The 21,510-nt window shown below is 35.5% G+C and overlaps 1 protein-coding gene and 1 long non-coding RNA gene across 10 annotated transcripts in view; one reads left to right on the top strand and one right to left on the bottom strand.

The window, feature by feature from the left end:
* The window catches only part of LOC148216419 (uncharacterized), an 81,306-nt gene that overhangs the window by 33,128 nt on the left and 26,668 nt on the right, over positions 1 to 21,510 (bottom strand). For both annotated transcript variants that reach the window (XR_015795373.1, XR_015795374.1), the window contains exon 2: positions 1,955 to 2,095. This is a non-coding gene — a long non-coding RNA (uncharacterized LOC148216419). The remainder of the gene's footprint in view (positions 1 to 1,954; positions 2,096 to 21,510) is intronic.
* The window catches only part of LOC112542233 (uncharacterized), a 377,107-nt gene that overhangs the window by 28,589 nt on the left and 327,008 nt on the right, over positions 1 to 21,510 (top strand). For all 8 annotated transcript variants that reach the window (XR_015795364.1, XR_015795361.1, XR_015795362.1 and 5 more), the window contains one exon: positions 13,593 to 13,672. Coding sequence is in view for 2 of the 8 variants with exons in the window: in XM_088136461.1 (XP_087992587.1) it covers positions 13,593 to 13,672 (80 nt within the window). In the remaining 6 variants the exon portion in view is untranslated. The remainder of the gene's footprint in view (positions 1 to 13,592; positions 13,673 to 21,510) is intronic.

Here is a 21,510-nt window from a genome sequence, read left to right on the forward strand (position 1 = left end):
CATGAGGCTTGTCAGCTGACATTCAAAACCCCCTCCCCAAGGATGGCTCATTACTTGGTCTTCTGATTGGGAGTTCCAGAATATTTATTTTTTAAACTAACAGGTGCTGCAGCTAGAAAAAGTTGGAATACTCCTACAGGTAGTCCTCATTTAGCAGCTGCCTCATTTATTGACCATTCACAATTGGTGATGAAAAATAATTTTATGACCAGTCCTCACACTGATGACCTTTCCAGGTCTGTAAAGCAAAGAAAAGCTGAAGTAAGATCATAAGCACATTTGTGGTTTCACTTAGTGACCATTTTGCTTAACATCTGAGTTGCCAGTCCCATTTGTGGTCGCTAAATGAGGACTACCTGTATACTAGGTAGCCCAAACATATCAGCTTGATTTCTTGCTTGCCTCGAAAAGATTTGCTATAATAAAGAAATTTCTACATATTGCACAAGAACATATTTTTCATTTACTTCAGATCAGTCCCCCATCCAATGGTCATCTTTTGTTTAAGATTTAAAATTGCTGAAAACCACTTTTTCCTCTTTTGTGATCTCTTCTTTAAAAATGGATGTAAAAGTTTTTGAACTATGCTTCTTTGAACTCTAGCAAATCTGTAATTAATTCTCATTAGTGCATATAGAATAACCCAAGCTGGTTAGTTTGAATTATTTATTTTGACAAAGAAACACTTGTTCATCTTCTCTTTATCTTCTAACCAGCTGCATGAGTTTTCAACGAGATAATGCTGGACAACAGTACCAGCAATCTAGTAATTTATTTATTTAACATACTGTACATGTAGCCTGTTTACTCTACGGAGGATTGCATGGTGGGTTATAATGTCTAGGACTGTACCGCTCTGGACACAGTATGGCTTGCTTTCTATTTCCAGAAACATTACTAGCCAGGGGCATCTTGGTGTGTGTGCGCCTCACAAAAGTCAGGTTGATATCCACAACCATACAACTATATGAAAAAGAGGGGCAGGCTTTGTTCTAGTGGTTGTGACCATCATTTTGCCTGTTTTTACTGGCCTCCCCCCAAAGATTCTCCTGGTCCTTCCTGTGTTTTTGTATATTGACTTCAGCAGTGGCATCAGTTCCAATAAAATAAAATAAACAAAATGGAAGCTGAACGTAGAATTTTCTTCATCATATGCCTCTGACTTTCATTTCATCTATTGTTTACTATTGGTATGTTAACTCTTTTCCTATAAAACGTATTTCAAATGCCTGAATCTGCCTTGCTATGTAATGTGTTGTATATAAAGGATCCATTCCTGCTTGAATTTAGTTAGGCTTCTATTATGAATATAGTGTTAGTTTTGGCATTGCTCCATATTCTCTAATTTTGGTCTCTTGTATAATCACTCAAGTCTTTGCATGACCATCACATGTAATAAAATTTTCTTTCTTTGGCGTGGCATTTCCAGATTTGCTGTTATAAGACTTGTCTATCTTGTTAATCTTGACAGTCATGTGTTCCAAATTGTGTCGTATTTCTCAAGGTCCTCCTGCCTGCCTGCAATTCGTAAGACTTTAAAAACTCACCCAGTATGTTTGATTATTGCTGTCTTCCCTTGTCTTGATTCAAGGAAAAAATGAAAGATATCGTTGTATAGGCCAGCCTTCCTTAATCCTGATGTGTTCAGAGCACAGTTGCCCAAATGCTCAGGCAGGCTGGGAATTTTAATTACGGCTTTAAAAAATTTAATCCTCAACACACAGGGACTATATGGTCCCTGGTTGTTTTTATGAATTCTGATGTGAACTGATTTGATTTACAGATTATAGACTAAATTGCATCCCAATGTAATAATCATTGTTTAGATTTTTCATGTCATTAAATTCTGTGATGCAGTTTTCAGCTGAGGGAAAAAATTATAATTCATCCCTAAGGATGAAAATAATTTAGAAATATACACATATATTTAAAGTGTGTTTATAAATGTACTTACAGTGGAGAAAGGGGATGAATGCATACAATCCAGGAGTAGAAATTCACTGATCTGCCCATCATTTTCTCAGATTACTGCCATTTGGGTAGTATGGAGACTCAGGGATCCTCTTCCCAGCTGTTCAAGCTTATATCAATTGTTCTATAATAGGACATTTATCCAGCATTAGCAAGATTATAAAACCTATTAGTTTGGATAACTGTCATTGAAGTAGTCATAAAATTTGACTCAAGTTCAGTGTGAAATTTAATCCTAAAAAGCATTAGTAAAAGACATTAGAAAAAATAAACCCAACTAATTAGAAAGTTAAGTCCTTGCTGTAATTTTAACTAAAATTTCCATGTAATAGTAGTGTTACCCTAGTGGTGCATCTAAAGACAGAGTAAGGTCATTACATTAATTACTGTTAAAGATGACATTAGTTTTCTAATTAAATTTTGGAAGCTAATGGACTTTTTGCAAAGAGGGGAAAATCCATTCTTTTTCTACTGGAAAAATCTATTTGACTGAATGTTATCCTGACAAAACATATCCAAAGACTGCCCCACCCATCCCCTAATCTTATTCATAAAAAATGGTTGTATACAAAGGAAAGGTTTTTGTCAGCTCTCATGAGATAGATAATTGGTTTGCTGCTGGAAATGACTAACTAGATACCTCGCTTTCAACCCTAAGGAAGGCCAGCAAACAGAAGTAACATTCACAGAGCATGAAGAGATGAGGATGCTAAAATTAACTAAAATTATGACCAAAATACAAACATGCAATCTCTTATTAATTGCATCAAGAAAAGGAGGTTAATACAGATTGGCTTCTTCCACATAAAAAATTAAAAAATAAGAACTCACATCAGAAAAAATGCAAGAGAAGAATGAAAAGAGAAGAACTAATCAGATAAGATAATTAAATATAGTGTACAAATGAGAAACCAAGGTAAAGAATGAAAAAAGGGAAGATTGCACATGAAAATGTAATTAATAAGTACATTTTCAGGTACTTCAAGAACAAAAGGTCAGCAGAAGAAATGCTAGACTGCAATATTTATTGGCAGCTAAGGAATATACATTAAGGAAAATAATCCTAAATCTAGGGATTAGAAGGGATGATGAAAGATGAAAGCATGTAACAAGCCAAAGGAAAACAAAAAGGATTTTTCAGCTAACCAGGGGATCTAGAACTGATGTGATGATTAGTAATAATGAGATAAATGAGAATCTGGACCAATGTGTGGTGGTGAATAAGAACAATATACAAATCCTACCATCCACAGAAGACCAGACCATCTGGAAAGTTGTTCACTGCAAATCTCTCTAATGTAGTTGAATGGGTGAGAATTTCAAAATACTGAACTTCACTTTTACTGCAACAGTATAAAGAGCGCTGAAGGAAAATTTAAATAACCTTATGTATACAAATAAGTTGGATAAATGTCAGGAGTAAGTAATTTGATATTATTCACTGCTATTTCAAAGGGTTACTTTCTTCTTTTCTAGATGATTCCTGGTTTAGAGATGGTATTCTTTTAAATAATTGGACCACTCAGTAGCAGAACCAAGATCTCACATGGAATTTTCTTCTATACCTTTTAAAGGCTGAAATACAATTGCAAATTCACCATAGAAGAGACATTTTTTTTTAAAGTATATTTGGTTCCATTTTCCCTGGAAGTTTCCCAGTGGAGTTGCGTACAGCATTTGAAAGGGACACTTTGCAAAGCCCATTGGCATGAGGGCAGTGTCAGATTCAGCCTAGTACAGCCAGCGCCACTGTTCAGTTCCACCACTGCTAGTCAATTTCACCGCCTCAGGCATAGGCGGGCAGGGAAGGGAAACAAGGCAAACCGCAAGCTAATTGCCAGCAGGTGGCAGCAATTAACTCATGGCCCAGAGTGAATTGAAACTGGCAACATTGTAGTGCAGGCGGCTCCCCAGATGCCCCGGGCAACATTGATTTCAATGCTTCAGGAACATAGTGATCTGGAAGCAATCAGCGACCAGTTGGAACATGACTTAAGACACCCCATTTCATCCACCTGAGAAAAGCCCCACAACCACACCGACAACGCAGACAAAAGATGACGATCATGAGGACAATGAAACCTGACTGAATCTGCCATTAAGGAGAGGGGAGGGAGATCACAACAAGCAGAGGGGTGACCCGGGACAAGGGCAGGGGCGGAACCCAGGGTTGCTACAGATCAAGGGGAGACCCCTATAAAACACTGTAAGAAACCACACCAAGCTAATCCTGGCTTTGTCTATAACTGCTACACATTACACCTGAGTAAACTAGCTTTCATTCAGGGCCATGTCTCACGAGGGTTATTTCCAGCACCTCCCCCTAAAACATTCCCATCCTCCAAAGACTTTGTGCATGCATATATATAAATAATTTCTACTGGATCCCTCAGCAAAATCTCTGTTTACATGAAGAGGTCCATGCAACACCAGAGTCTAGGTAGTAATGGGCCCCCTAATGATGAGAGATCGAAGGTCCTAAGCCCATAGCAACAATTCAGGGATACCAGGAGAAAGGGCCAAGGAGTGTGTCATGGCCAATTCTTCCCCACTACTACCACAAAGCAGGGGCCTGAGCCTAAAATAAGCCCCCACTCACCCATTTTTAGTCACCACAACATATCCTCCCCCTCACTTGCTCAGGCTCCTGCACTCATGTCCCTCTCCTTTCTCTTAAGCAGACCATATCAAGGCTATAGGTCTTGTTCCCATCTATTGATCATTCAGATCCAGTAAACTTGTTTTGACTCCCTTCTTTCTTTGACAACAAGGAAGGAGGAGAGAGCAAGAGAAGGAAGAAACCAGCCAACTACAAATGTTGGGAAAGCCACCAGGGCCTCCCAAACCTTAACTTCTGCTGCTGCTGAGACAAAAGCTAGCTTAGTTCAGAGATCAGAAAGTTGTTTCTATTGGTGTAACATGGGTCAGGATTGCCTCTTAAATCAGGCTGCAGACAGCTACCTTCAATGAAGATAGTTACTCTCTTGCATAGCAAGGAACCTCATTGAGTGTCTTTGCTCTGCTCTACTCACCAAGTCCTGAGTAGGCTTGCCTGAGCATATTTCACTTTCCAAAGGAACGTGCAGAAGAATAGTCTAAGTCCAGTCCAAAGTTCAAGGAGCCAAGCAAGATTTGTCAGCTGCTCCAAGGGTCAAAGTTCATGGTTTTCACACAAACATGAGGCTACAAAACACAGAAGATCAGATGGTTGTTTCCAACAAGGAAACAGGGGTCTTAAATAAAGCTGCAGCCAGCTGTTTTCAGTTAAGTCAAGCACTCCCTTGCTTGATGATGAGCCTCATTCAGCATTTCCATGCTCTGCTCTCCACTCCACTCATCAAGTCTGAAGCTTGGAAGCAGCACATCATCATCTGACTGATCCAGCTGTTCTGATGGTGCTTGTGTTCGATCAGCCCCAGGTGATTCCTGGCTTGGTGTCTCCTGAGGCTGACATTCCACTGGTTCAGCTGGAGCAGCTTCTTCAGAGTCAAAGTCTGAGTCCTGGGCCATGACATCCCCTGCCACTCTTCTGCAATGGCTACTGGGGCTATTGGGGCCCTAGCCTTGGACTATTTTTGTATAGGCTGCAAAAATCCAGACAGCCATGAGATGTGGTAACAAAAAGATACAGAAAGTTCTAAATTCTTGCTGGCAGCTAGTGATCTTTTGATTTTTTTACAGTGTAGGTCTAGGAAGTCTATCATGCAGGTTCTTGAGTCCATTTACAGGACCTTCTTACACTAGGGAAGAGATTAAGTTATGTGAATTTAAGTTAAATTTTAATGTACACCATTATCTACAGCACCATTATGATCTTTAATGTTTTGTGCTTTTTTCCTAGATTATGAGTGTGAGTCATTTTAGGAATCAACCAGTCTTGGTTAAAAAGCAAGGTATAAATATGTTGTTTGTTCAAGAACACAGACGATATCTGAACTATTTTGCCAAAGTTTAGTTGTTCTGTTACAGAATTTGGGAGTGACAATTGCCACGTTGTTGGGGCCACTGTACCAGGTCCTAGGCTAGACTGGGAATTCAAACCATATCCCAGAAGAAAGCGATGCAAACACTTCTGTACTATTATTGGGAAAAACAGCAACAACAACAACAACTTATGATTATTTCTATATGGTCACTATAGAGGAGCTCTTAACATTTAAAAAATATCCTTGAAATCCCAAACTGTGTGGTTTTTATCAGAAGATGCCAGCTGATTAAAAATAATAATAACCTGGTATTTCTATAGAATCATTTCAAAAGATAATGCTTGACTATCATGCTATGTAGTTATAATAAACCCTGGTTCAATGGACATTGTTTTAGCAAATTTCAAATGCAGTGGACAAAATCTGTCCCTTTACCATATTACATGGTTTTGTGCATTCATAACATCCCATTTGCATGAGTTTGCCTGGATAAAATACACAGGAAAAAATCCCATTCTGATTTAATTGATATTCAACTTTAACAGATTTCACTACTGTCATTTGTACAACTGGAGGTTTACTGCAAATGTTCTTAAAAAGAACACAAAACAACACAAAATGTCCTTAAAAACAACACAAAATGATGTATTTTCTTTAAAACTGGGCACTGTTATACAGATCAAGTGTTTTGGTCAAGTTTGTTGTGTGGAACAGGAAAAGGAAAGTTGATTTCTTATTCTCTATAGAAATGCATAAAATATTCCTGTCTGATCTCTTCCCATACTTACGAAACATGACAAACATAACATAGAAGTCAATTATATTATTGAATCTTCTGCTACCTAAATCCTAGACCTTAAAACATTGCTTTAGGAGGGAGTCCTATTAATGTCAGTGGGACTTACTATAATGAGGCAAATCAGAAGGTAAGAAAATTGAATAATTTAGAATTAGATGAGCACTGTCTCCTGAGATTTGCCAGAATCATAAATCTTAATGCATTAAACATTGTTATGCCTACAAGAAAAAGGAAAGCAATAACAAAACGGAAACAGGGATGTGTTAATTTCATATAACTGGAAGATTTCTCATAAATATTTTTGGGTTAGATAATAGGATGACTGTACAATTCATTCTTCAGGAGTATATGACTATTGTGTGTGTTATTGTTTCTGGAGTGGCCTCCAGTTGTGATGGGGGGGGGCATAGAAAACAACTTCACATGCTTTTTTACTGTTAAGAGTGGCATTCAGGAGTACAGTGAAACCTCTTTTTAACAGGCTGTTTTGGGAGAAGGGGGTGTCTGTTACTCACAAAGTCCATTAAAGATGAAAGAACTTCATTGTGGCAATTTACGTCATTTGCATAATATTATTATATAAATTACATCAACGTACATAATGAATGATGGAAATTGAGGCAATGATATAATCTGCTCTAGTTCCATAATGGTTTCATTATGCAAATGATATAAATCATTTTTATATAATTGTTATTGAAAGTTTTAACAACAATAAAAAATTAATACAAACTAAAATAGAATGAAAAAGAAGAGAATGGAAGAAAAAGAAAAGAAAAAGCTGAAAGTGCAGGGAAAAAAGTTGAAGAAAAACAGAAAGAAGAGAAAAAGATATAAAGAAAGATATAAAGTGGCTTCCGATCTTCTTCTCAGCAGTTATAAGTAAATGATATAAATTATTATAGTTGGCATAAAATTGTGAATTAAGGGGAACTTATTTGAATATATTTTTATTCAAAATTATATATATATATATATATATATATATATATATATATATAATCCATATATATATATGGAAAAGGAAAAAGAAAAAAGTCAAAGGGATTTACAAGTGTCATAGGAATCAAAGTTTTTTAGTATTTCATTAACTGATTGTAAATGACTGTATTTTTTTATTTAAAAAATCCAAAAACAGGTGTTAAATTTTAAACAGAATATAAATATCAGCAACAGAAGTCAGCACAGTATGTATCATACAATAAAAACTAAACTATGATAAATTCTGTCCATGCTAGTAGAACTCCATTCTAATTTAAGAAATCCTATAAAACTGAAATATTAAGGTTTTATGTAAAAAGAGACCTAAACTTGGAATGCAGTTAATACATAAATGTATATGCTGCCCAACTCCCAACAATTCTGGGCATTCACAAGTAAAAACATTAAAAACAAGAAAGAAGTACAATAACAGACAAAAATTAAGAATAAAAGAGTGCAAGGGTGACAAAAAGCCAGATAGTAATGAAAAACAAATGAACCCACACACTCCGAAGAGGGCTTCACCTACCCTCACCAAAAGCCTGGGTGAAGAGCTGGGTCTTGAAGGCCCTTCAGAACAGCACCAGAGTGGGGGATCTTGGGGAACTTCATTCCAGAAGATGGGCATTGCTACAGAGAAGGCATGCTTATGGGGTCATTATAGAAGGAACCCAGAACACACCAACCCTCCCAGATCAGATCAGCCAGGCAGAACCTACTGAAGACAGCCCTGCCCGATCAGGCCCTCTGCCATGCAGTGCTTTATACATAATGACCGGCACCTTGAATTGCACCTGGAAGCAAACTGGCAACCACTGCAGCTTGCAAAACAGAAGTATTACATGGATATACCAAGGTATACCCATCACTGCCCATGGCACCCCATTCTGAACAAGCTGAAGCATCTGAGTGGTTTTTAGGGCAGTCCCATGTAGAGTGCATTGCAGTAATCAAGCTGTGAAGTGACCAGGACATGAGTGACTATCAAAGGGCCCCCAGATCTAGGAAAGGGCACAATTAGTGTATCAGATGAAGCTATAGCCACCAGCTCCTCATTGAGTTCATTAAGACCCCCAGATTGCACACTACCCTTGAATGGGGAAGTGCCACCCCATCGAAGGTCAAATACGGATATCCCCAGATCTGCGTGGCCCAAACCCCAATCTCCAGCCCACGGAGCTGGCTTGAGGATATTGAAAACTGCTGAAAGAACAAGGAGCACAAGGATGGATGCACCCCCTCTGCTTCAGCACTGCCACAGTCATCTACAAGCATGACCAAAGCTGTCTTAGTACTAAATCCTAGTACTAAATCCTTAGCACAAAATCCCATATTTGTTTTTATTTATATTAATTTAGATATATTTATGCAGACTATCAGGAAGTCTTGCTCCTTCCTTAGAGGTGGCCAGGTCATAAGGAGATAAAACCTACTCTGTAATCCCCATTACGCAACTAACATGGTAAGTCTTTGTAGGTGATTGCAATACTTCCTAACCAGAATAATAATATTCTCCATTTTATAATGTCTAATGTTATATTTCTCCAACTAAATAGATGTTTATTACGTTTTCTCAAATATTTGACCTTTTTTTGTAGTAGTGTTGACTCCCATTATTATATGTAGGTATTGCTTTTCTAAAGAATCCTTTGGCTGGGTAATTTGTGAATATAACATTACCAGCATACAATTTCAAATAATGTTCCCGAATTGCTAATTTTACTCCTGAAATATTATTTTCTTGATCTATTTTAATTGCCAGTGAATCTAACACCACTAAGAATAAAGAAGGGAAAGAAGCAACTCTGTTTTGTCTTGTCCCCTTCAGAATAGTGCAGTGTTGTGATGGAGAACCATTTACTAGTAACTTGGCTTCTTGTTCTTTGTAAATGCTATGTATGAAAAAATTAGAGCATAGTTCATCTTTTGCAAACTGCAAGCATGAAACATCATTATGAGTTGTCAAAGGCTTTCTCTGCATCAGGAAAAATCATAGACACTTCTTTACTTTTCTGACTTATCTTATCAACAGATTCAAAATATAACTGATGTTGTCTTTCATGTGTCTCTTCAGAATCTGGTCACAATGTATCACTTCAGGTAAAAAGTCATTTATTCTCTTTCCAAGCATTGCCATAAAGAGTTTGTAATCTACATTCGATAAAGAAATAGGTCTATATGAACTCTGAGTGAGTTAGATAATTTCCTTCTTTGTAAATCAAAAAGATGAAAGTGTCTTTCCATGACAAAGGAGATTCTTCATGTTCCTGAATCTCATTCACTACTTGAATTACTGCTTCACCAAAATCTCTTGAAAAGTCTTTTAGTATATTGCTGAAATACCATCAAGTTCTGGAGATTTATTTAGTTGCAGCTTTTTTAAAAAATGCTTCTTTAGTCTCATCTTCAGTTACAACTTGATTAAGATCTTCTAATTTACCTGTAAATTTTACAAGTAATATTAAAGAATATCAGAATAAAATATTACTATTTTCCAGGTCAGATGTCTGTTTATTACATAATATAGAATAATAATGAACAAATTATTCCATCATCTCCTTTTTTGCCTGGTTTGATCCCAAGTAGAGGTCACAATTTTTTCATCCTGTTTCTTGAGCAATTTATAAGCCAGCAGTTTATCTGAATTACTGCTTTTTTCAAAATATTTCTGTTTAATAAAATTCATATTCTTATACTGTAGGTCTCATTTACTTCCATTAAATCCACTTGATTACAAATTGTTTTTATCTTTTATTCTAAGTAAAAAACTGGGTTAAGTTTATGCCTTGATTCTAATTGTTTCAGATCATTCAGCAATATGTTTGCGCATAGCTTTCTCTCTATTTGACATCAGAGAGATAAACAGTTCTCTCAAAAATGCTTTCCTAGCATTCTGTACTGTGGGTAAACAGACTTCTGAAGTTAAATAGGTTTGGAAGAAGCTATTTAGTTCCTGAATAAAATTAAAGCAAATTTAACTGCCTTGTCCTCTTCCTTTGGATGTAATGAATGTAACTGTCTTATGGAATGGTCTCCCCTTGGAGATTTGATTGGCCCCATGTTCTGACCTTCCATAAGCTTAAAAAAACTGAATTAGTTTGGAGAAGCTTTGCAAGTTGAGAGGTGTTACTGACTTGGGTTGCAGATCAGATTTTATTGCCATTTAATTATTATTAATAATTTTAAACTCTATACTGTAGGTATTTTACTGTATATTTTTATGATTGTACTGTGGATTGCTGAAAGTCTTCTGACTGTGGTGGGTACAAATTTAATAAAGGAAGGAGAGGGAGGGGGATTTGTAGTTCAACAATATCTAGACATATGTTGCTAAATGAACTGGAACTGCCTCAGTACTTTTCTATGCTCTTCTTGGGTCAAATGGATAGAGATGTAACATTTTTAAAATGTGGAAGGAATGGAAACAACATGTAATTTTTGGGAAAATAGAATTATATGCATTTTTTAAAAAATCCTTTTAAGTTTCAAAATCATTTCCTTTATTAACATAAAGGATCCACTTTACTTTGCTTATAGAAATATGAAATGTGAATATAGTTGAAAAGAATGGCTTATTTAGTAAGTTTTAAGACAGCACTTTTGTGGACTGTGGCTGATCTTAGAAAGATAAGCAGGGTGGGCCCTATGCAGTACTTGGATGGAATTCCCAGGATGAGAAGTTGAGAACTACCCAGAGGAAAGTACTAGCAAATCATTTTCATATTATTGCCAAGAAAATGATGTGGCCACATCCAGGAAGTCATCAGGATTCAAAGCTCAACTCAAGGAGATATTACCTTTCATTGTTTATCCAATGTGAATTGAATTTGCTTGAAAAAAGTTATTAATTTTTCTTGCAAATAGAGCTAAAGGCTATCAACGTCTAAGAAATGTAGCACCTCTTTAGTTTTGCCTTTTTAGGCGCAGCCAATTGTGGAACAACAAACTAACAAACAAAAACAAGTTAGTGTTAGAAACTACAGTAAAGTGTGTAGCCTGTATTGAACAGATACAGAGAACACTAATATTCAGGGGAGGAAACAAAGTTGAGAAAGGATGTACAGTAGATATACCAATGCTCAGAATATGTATTTTCCCACATCAAATGTTCATTAAAGCCTCTTTTTCTGAATTTGAAGTATTTTTACTACTAGCCATTTGTATGTATTCTGATTCTTTCAAAACTCATTTTATTATTTTCATGGAGTCCTGAAATGTTGGAGATTTCACAATTAAATGGATGTATCCAATTTTATTGTTTTTGTTTTGCTTCTTAATGCAATTAAAGGCTTATTATCTGCAGCCATGATTGCAATGCATATGATAATTTCAGTGGCTAGGTATCATGTTCACTGTAATGCTGCATTTAGGGGCAGTTTATGGTACTCAAATATTGATTGATTGATTGCCGTTTCTCCTCCCTTTCTTTCATGATTTGGGCTAAGAACCAATACACTTCATCTTTTCTCCAGTTTCTCCCTCCCTTTTATTTCCTTTCTCACTCAGATTGTTAAATTAGTTCATGAACTTTTTCCTGCTGGCATGGTTGTATTTTAAGATTTGAACAGAACAGTGATGGGAGGGGAGGGGAGGAACACTGTTATCATAAATAACAATGAATAGTAAATCCATATGCAATATTAAAGGACAAACCCTGTGCAATTCTGTATAGAATATGTACCAGCAGGCGTCTCTCTTGTTCTGCCCTTCATGGGAGTATATAAAACATTCCACTTACATGCATACAAACTAAAATAATGACAGAACTGGGATTTCTAATTTCATTTCTTATTGAGAAACCAATTACAACCATTGTAATATTGCCCCTATACATATGTTTTCTTATTCAGCACAAATGCTCACAACTGCAACACAACAGATCCTTTTTATTTCAGCATTTTTGGGAAAGTTAATTTGAATCAGTCTGCATTAGTCAGAGACATACCTAATGCTGTGCTGTTACAAAAAGAGCATCTGGCATACTGAAACACACTGAGAACTCTAACTTGTTTACGTCCTTTACTCAAATGGGGATATACAACCCAGGGGATAAAAATGTAAATGTATAAGTACTAGTCAGAAGATGCTGTACTAGAAAACTTCCTTTCCAAAAAAGTCATGGCCTCCCACAAACGGGAGGAACAAATGTGGCTATCTGTTCAAAGAGTCTTTTGTTTTTAAGATCTGGGGAGAAAAATATGCGGTGCAGAATTGTGATGCCAACAGATGATGAACTAGGGAAAAAAAAATGTTACGCATGGCAAGGTTGAGGGAATAGAAAAAAGGGAAGACAAGAGATAAAGTAGATTGTGGATTCCCACAATCTCCTAAGTGAGGCCGAAAGGATTCCATGATCAATCAAGGGCCACTGACAGAACAAGGAGGGCCAGAATGGATGAATATCCTTAGCCTGCCAGAGGTCATCCACAAGCATGATCAGTGCCATCTCAGTACTTTAGCCAGTCCTGAATCCTGAAAAATGTCCATATAGAGATAGAGAGACACAAAGATGAAGATATAGTCATAGAGGTATAGAGGTATAGAGAAATAGAGACAGATATGCCTATCGCACTACAGTCAGTTCCCAAAGACCTTTTGGTGATGCCAAGTTTTTCTAACCTACAGACAAATAATGGGAATAGGGGGCATCCTCACCACAGGGGGCAAGATGTTCTGTAATACAGGAGCTGCTACTGAGAATGTCCTTCATCAGACATCCTCCCACCACATCTCCCTTTCCCCATATGAGGGCCACTTCATGGCTATGAGCAGAATGTTCTTGGTTGTCTCCCAAGTTGAAGAGTGTCATCAACTAACTTTTGACTTCTTTATTGCTCAGTTGGTAAGCTGAACACATTTCTGTTTTTCTTCATCTTAATTAATACTTTGCGGTATCTCTCATTTTATTAATTAAGGACCCAAAATTGAGGAGACAGAGAAAACAGGAATCACTCCAGTCTTCTTTGGAGGAAGAGCAGCTTCTTGAACAAAACAGGTAACAGTGAAAATTTTAGCTTTTATTGGGTTTATTCTGACTCACAATAGAAAGTAACAGAGAGAGAAAATAACATGGATTTGTTTATCTCTTTTCCAGTCTTTTAGGGCAACTGAATGTACACAGCTAAAAAACCTTAGAAATTATTTGAGTCATTTGCCTTTGGAGTTGAGGTAAAACTTTGATAGTTTGGATCTGAAAATGGTAAAATTAATATCCTTAGTGATTTCACATGAGGCAGGAATTACTCAGTGTAACATTCTAATAAACAGTGTTTCACTGATGTTGAAACAAAGGCTATTCAAAAGCCCGGATGACCCCCTAGCGACCCCTGCCGGTCACATAACGTAATTAATTGTAGAATTGTAATTGTGGATATGTAATTGTGGATATGTACTTTGTGAGCTGCCCAGAGTTCCCCATTGGGGGGAGATGGGCAGACAATAAATTGAATGTAATAAATAAATAAATAAATAACATTCAGTAAAATTTGTTTGAGAGCTACATAAATATGGATTAAGGTTTGGTTATTTTACATATTTGTCTGTTTACTCCATGATTCTAAGTCGGTCAGTAAGGGATGGTCCTCACTTACTGACCACAATTGGGACTGTCAACTCCATCACTAAATGACATGGTCATAAATTGAAACATCACATGACTGCACCCAACTTATGGCATCACTTCCAGCTGTGGGCATTAAGCAAATCACCACGGGTCATTAAGCACAATGTCACATGACCACAACTTGTGATTTTACAGCTGGCTTCCCCATTGACTTTGCTTGTCGGAAGCTGGCAGGGAAGGTTGCAGATGATGATCATGTGACCGCAGGATGCTGTCGGCTGCAAGTTTAAGGACCAGTCATAAATCTTCTTTTTCAGCACCATCATAACTTCAAACAGTTGCTGAATGAGCAGTTGGTAAGCAAGGACTACCTGTAGTTTGAAATGTTTTGATTCAGCATCTGCAGAGAAGTTTATTGATATGGGATCATCTGAAGGAAAAAAGTACCCATCTTTTAAAATATTTAATTTTTTTTCCCCACATTTTTCAGAGGTAGATGTTTTGGAGGATTCCTGTAATGGATTTTCAGTATGTCTCATTTAGAAGTCCTAGTGATAATAGAATTCCCCCCCACTCATCCCAGTTTCCATTTTATCCATAATTGGCTGTAAGTTGTGGAGAAAATCATTCCAGAAACACAAACAAACAAAAACAATGCGGTTGGGCAGCCTCTCAGAAAGTTGATGACTGCTCCGTTCTAAGTCCCCCTCTCTATTCTCACCTGGCCATGTAACCCAGAGTAGAACATATCATTCCCTGATATGCATATTCCCTGTGCTTCTTAGTGCACACACCACATACTGTACAAATGTAGTAGTACTAGCAGCAGAAGTAGATTTATTACATGCATTTGTTTAAATTAATTTTTATTGAAGAATTTTTTTCCAGAATAAAAACAATACAAATTTAAAGAAAAAGAAGAGAGATAAATAAATAATAAAGATGTAAAAGAAAAGGGGCAGAAAAGAAAAGAAAAAAGGAGCTTCCAATCTTCTTTACAGCAAATGCATTTTATATTTTATCCTCACTCTGTAAGGTTACATTGTGGCTCCCTTCTTTCCATATTCTATCCTTTCTAATCATCAAATCCATACATCACAAGTTCATTTTTTCCCCCATTTTCAGCAAAAAGTGCATAAAGGGTTTCCAGTCACTAACAAATACAGTTATTATCTTTTTCCTAACCAAGCAAGTCGAGTTTGCCATCTCTATACAAATTCAGTCATCTTCACCAACCATTCCTCCACTGTGGTATTTCAGAGTCTTTCCATCTTTGGGTATATAATCTTGCTGCAGTTACCATCTACAAAAACCATCTTCCATAAGTCTTTTCTAGTTGTCTGTCCATTACTCACAGCAAAAAAGTTCTGGTTTCAGTTGAATATTAATCTTTAAATTTCTTTGTATTGCTATATGTGTTTGAACCCTATTTTTTAAAGCTTTTTTATAAGTCCATCAAGCATGATAAAATGACCCTTCATGTTTTCCTATTATATGCATTTTTCTTATCTTTTCATATCTTTTCAGTTTTTAAACAAGTTTGTCTCATTTTTTTTCCTTTGATATGAAAATACTGACTGTTTACATGCATTTTTTTCATTTATGTTTTTTATTTGTCATCTGATGGAATGTAAAAGGCTTAGTATTCTTAGTATTAATATTCTTCTAAGAGGAGACAGATACTTAGTGAATTGGGCAATTTACAACTTTTTTTTTTTTAATATATAAGAAACTCTTATTTCACATAAGAAATCTATCTTGTATAGAAGATGTGAAGATGTGTTGGTCAAGTATATATAAGTGGAAGTTCAGAATCTGCTAGGAATGTAGTAGTTCTGATTAACAAATCTTCCACATTTGTAATAATGAAAAATAAGTGATTTATTTAGTGGTGAGAAAATGTTCCAATAACCATATTATATCTATCAATCAATATGGCTCAACTAAGGAGGATCCAGATTTTTATATAGGTATTTTGAATATATTTTTATTTTAGGTATAAGGTAAGTATGATCTACAACCATAATTTGATGGGAAAAATGTGATTTTTAAATCTCTCACAGCACAAATAAACAATTTAAAAAATTCTATATCAGACTTCTTCCTTAGTTCATTATTTTTAGTATCATTATCCATATTTAAACAATACATAAATGTAATATGAATAAAACATCTATTGCAATATCTTATCATGACCCAGTAATATTATCATTTATTAAAAGAAAATGTCATCCTGTTTTTTAATGATGACATTTAAATACTTCATTATTAAAGGCTCTTCTTTTTATAGATTTTTCTAAAAGAACCTTGTTGTATAAATAGACATTCAATGGTTGTTTGGGATGTTTTTAAACATACAATTGTGGTTGTGTTACTTTAAGGCATATATCTGTGGTTGTGTTATTATTGTGGTTGCATTATTCCATATGTTTGATGAAAAAAGAAAAACAAAAAATCTAAAGAAATACAGTAATTTTGGAAAATATTGAACTTTTGAGTACAAATGCAAGATAGCCTTCATCAGAAATATGTAAACTTTTATGTTTATAAAACTGGAATTTAATTTCCTCTATGTTCTTGATATCATATGAAGCAAAGATACTGGGAATGAGAAGAAAAATGATAACAAAACAATAGCAAGTTCTTTAAAAATTATTTCTACTACCAAGAATGCTTAAAGTAATTTGTTAAATAATGTTTATAAATTAATTAATTTGATAAATCAGAATTTATTTTTACATTCAATTTTGTAATAAAGATCCAAAAGTCATTGATGAAGAAATTAATCAAATGATGAAAATGATCCATTTTTTAAATAATGTCTTTCTTCTGAAGATTATATATGAAATGCAATTTATTTAGCTGCAAATCTATGTCTTCAGTAAATAATAGCTATTATTAAATCTATGAAAACAGGAAAATCCTGATGGCTAGCCGATTGAGTGGTACATGACATCAAAGGAAATTGGAAAATGTCCTGCAATACAGAGGCAAAATAATCAATATAGTATTTTGCCTATCTATAGTAGGATGTTTTCCAATTTCCTTTGATGAAGCTTAACTTTAGTGAGTCTTCTAACAATGAATCTCTTGTTAAATGCCAATGCCAAAATTTTGACAGTGACCTAATATGTAGACCTCAGACAAGAATAGGTTGTCTACCTTGTTTTACGAAAGAGTGACAACCATTATAGTTAGATAGTGTTAGATTACTAATTGATTTTTATATATCCATTCAGAAAATTGAAATTGGCAGTGGTGGTCTTGCTGGACAAGAAAAAGATATAGTGGAAATTTTTGGAGCAAGTTCTGCCCAAATGTAGTTTTTAGATTACTTGCATTAAAATATGATGGTCTTAAAAATAAAGCTAAAAGAGCCACAGGAGTTGAACACCAACTGTTATTAACAGCTGATGTATTATAGGTAATTATGAATGTTCTGCACCAGAATTTACCAATATAGTATAGCATTTTGATAATTATATTTAATTTATTCAGTTAATTAGAGTAAGTCATATATTTCTTATGGGTTCTAATATACAGTACCTATGGAAATTCATAAAAAGGGTAGTTTACTGGTTTTTGAATCCTTTTAAATATCTAAGAATAAGCATTTCAAGAAAAACATTATTATTGTTATTATTTATTGTATCTTTGTTTGTAAGGCAGCATACATAATACTTCCACCTCTTATTTTTTCCTCAACAACCACTCTGTGAGGTGGGTTGGGTTGAGAGAAGGACTTTTACAGAAGTTTTGTAAACCAAAAACTGATGCTCTGCACAATGTCTTAAGGCATGCCTTATTTATTTATTTATTTATTTATTTATTTATTTATCGTATTTATATAGCTGCCCACCTCATACAAAGTGGCTGTAATGGATTCATTCTGAAGTCTAGTCACCCAGCTGGCTTCCATACCTGAGGGAGGACTAGAACTCATAGTCTTCTGATTTCTAGGCAAGCACTTTAACCATTAACCAAAGTGGCTCTCATTTATCAATGAAACTACCAGTGAAATGATTATTTCATAGAATTTTTCATTTGTACGTGTAAATATATCAAACTATTTATTTCAGATTAAAATTAGATAAAAATCTCAATGAGTTATTGGGAAAGATCAATGTGTAAAAATGAATATTTCTTCAGTATTGATTAGAAATATTTCTGTTAATACCTTGGAAGTATTACAAACTGATAGATTACAAAGATCTGATGGGAATAAAACCTGTTTTTTTCTGTATCTGAATTACAGCTATCACAGCTAATGTATCCTTCTTGAGCATTCTTGGGAACAAATGATATTTTTAGTGGCCGAAATGAAACACTCAATTCTCAAGATGTTGTTTGGAGTACTACAATCTGGTAACAAATATACAACATAGAATTGCCAGTAGCTCAGCTAGCAATTTATTCTAATAATGAAATTAGTCAGAAGATACAGAAATGCTGGATACGACTTCTTAATTTTGAGAGTGCCTGCAAAAGTGTGATGTTAAGCATGCAAACCTTTCAACCAATTTTTATCTCAAGAATGCTAGTATTTTTGTATGCAAAATAATATCTGCGATAACCTGCAGATAAATTATATAAAAATATGTAGTATCTGAATGCAAAAGCTGTACATATTTAGGCAGATATTGTACTGTAGATACATACTCATTGGACACACAAATATACATGACCTATACAAAAAATTTGACATTTGTATATGGCAGTGCGCTTCAAATGATACTCCACTGTACTCCATTGTATCCCAACTGATACTATTAAAAATAAGGAACTAATTTTCTTAATGAAAAGAAAAAAGAAGAGAGGAGAGGAGAGGAGAGGAGAGGAGAGGAGAGGAGAGGAGAGGAGAGGAGAGGAGAGGAGAGGAGAGGAGAGGAGAGGAGAGAAGAGAAGAGAAGAGAAGAGAAGAGAAGAGAAGAGAAGAGAAGAGAAGAGAAGAGAAGAGAAGAGAAGAGAAGAGAAGAGAAGAGAAGAGAAGAGAAATGCAAGACAAGGTTTCTTTCTTAATGAAATTCTTCTGATTCCCAGCCTGAGGTCTAAGTGGCCCAATTATATACTCATAGTTGATAGAATCATTTCAGAAATTATCAACTGCCTTGCAAATTAGGACAGCATTAGCAAGATACACACTTATTTAATAGCTATTCTGACCTGCTTAAATGATCATAAATTAATGATCTGGTTGACTTCAGAATGAATCCATCAGCCATGCATTAAGACATTGTACAGAGCATCAGTTATTGGCTTACAAAACTTCTGTCAAATATAAAAGCTGATATTTAACTTCTTGAGATAATAATTAGATAGTGCACCCTAACCCATTCATTTTTGACCCAATCTCTTTTTGTTTTACCACACTTTTAGTTGTACCCCATTCCACTTACCTTAATGTTTCTCTTTACATCCCAATTGTCACTTCCAATAACAAAGTGGGTAGAAATATGCTGTTATAGGTTTTGATTGATTTTGAGCCATCATGTAATTGTTGACTCCTAGCAACCACACAGATAGGTTTTCTCCACAATGATCTGTCCCTTACCTTGTCTTTCAAGTTTTCTAATGTTGCACTCATCACCACTGTAACTGAGTCATCCACCTTGCTGCTGGGCATGCTCTTCTTTTTCTTTCCACCTTTCCCAACATTAGAGCATCCTCCAGAGAGGTCTTTGCATAATGTGTCCAAAGTATGATAACTTAACCCTGGTCATTTGTCCCTTGAATGAGAACGCTTGGTTGATTTGTTCAATGATCCATTGGTTTGTTTTCTTGGCTGTCCACAATATTCTCAGGAGTATTCTCCAGCATGAACATTCAAAAACATCATACTCTTCGTATCCTGTTTCTTCAAAATCCAGCTTTCAGTTCCATAGAGTGTCACAAGGAGTACTATGGCTAGCACAATTATGATCTTTGTAGGTATGGACACATCAAGGCATTTGTATATCTTTTCCAAGGCCTTCATGGTTGCTCTACCAAGTGCCAATCTGTGCTGTATTTCTTGGGTGCTTGTTCCTTTACTGCTGATGTTGATCCTAAAAGGCAGAAGCTATCCACCACCACTTTAGTATCTTCATTGTTAATTCTAAGGCTGGTTGTTCTAACTGTTGTTATTCGTTTGTCTTCTTTATATTTAATTTTAGTCCCATTTAGTCCCATTTCACTGCCCTCCTTGATGTTTCTTACTAAGGCTTCAGATCCTTTGCATTTTCAGGTATCATGGTAGTGTAATCAGCGTAGCACAAGTTACTGATATTTCTTCCTCCAGTTTTAAAAGCATCTTGGATGTTGACATCTCTACTGTACATTATTTCAATATACTCCTTCCGTCTTAGTTTAATGTCCTTTGAATTGGTTACTATCTGTTCATTGGCATCCATTAGCATACCAATTTGAGATTGCAACTTCCTTCTGAGTTCAGAGATCTTTTGAAAGACTTTCTTTGATTGTTCATGTCTGTTTCCATCTTAAATATCTTTACATATGTTGTGTAAATAACACTGTTTCTTGCCTTTCTAACAGCTTTCTGAAACTCTTTGTTAAGTACCTGAGATTTTTGTCTTTCCTGGCTTTGCCTCTTCTTGGCAAATTCCTTTACTTGTGCTTTCTTCTCTTTCTTCATTTTTGGCAATCTTTTTTCACTTTCACCCTTAACAGCTTCTTTAATTTTGCTGTTTCACATACCCATTCTCATTTCTTCTCACAAGAGAGTACCACCTTCCTTTATACCAAGTTCCTTTCTGCTAGCATTTGTACTTCTTAATATCTCTCCATTTATTTCCCATCTTTAATAAACATACCACCAACTACCTACATTCATTTTCTTGCTCTAGTTTTTGCAGTCACTCATGCCACTTCCTTTGTCAAGCACAACTAGCTTGCTGTTTGATAAATTAATTTTCCTATCCATGCTCTCCTTTGATTTATACAAACTAGCACTTGCTGCAGGTCATTTGGGTTCCTAGACAACAAGAGCATCATCTGCATACAAAAGTACACATATCTTCACATCCCCAACTAATACACCTCTAACATCGCAGCCAGCACTCTTTATTCATTTCTCCATAGATACATTAAAAAACCAAAGGGACATCTCACATCGTCAACTTATTTTATCTCCATCAAAACCACACTGCACTTCCTCTGCACTAACTATTCTTTGCTGCTTTTGACTACATTCTTTGCAATTAACTTTTTCTCTATGTACAAATTATGCAATATTTTTTCTCATCCTCATTTTCTTTTGCTGTATTATTTTTATA

This window comes from Python bivittatus, unplaced genomic scaffold, assembly GCF_059951505.1.
Source record: "Python bivittatus isolate LINGU-HERP-01145 unplaced genomic scaffold, Pbiv_v1 ctg000060_np1212, whole genome shotgun sequence".
Taxonomy (NCBI): domain Eukaryota; kingdom Metazoa; phylum Chordata; class Lepidosauria; order Squamata; family Pythonidae; genus Python; species Python bivittatus.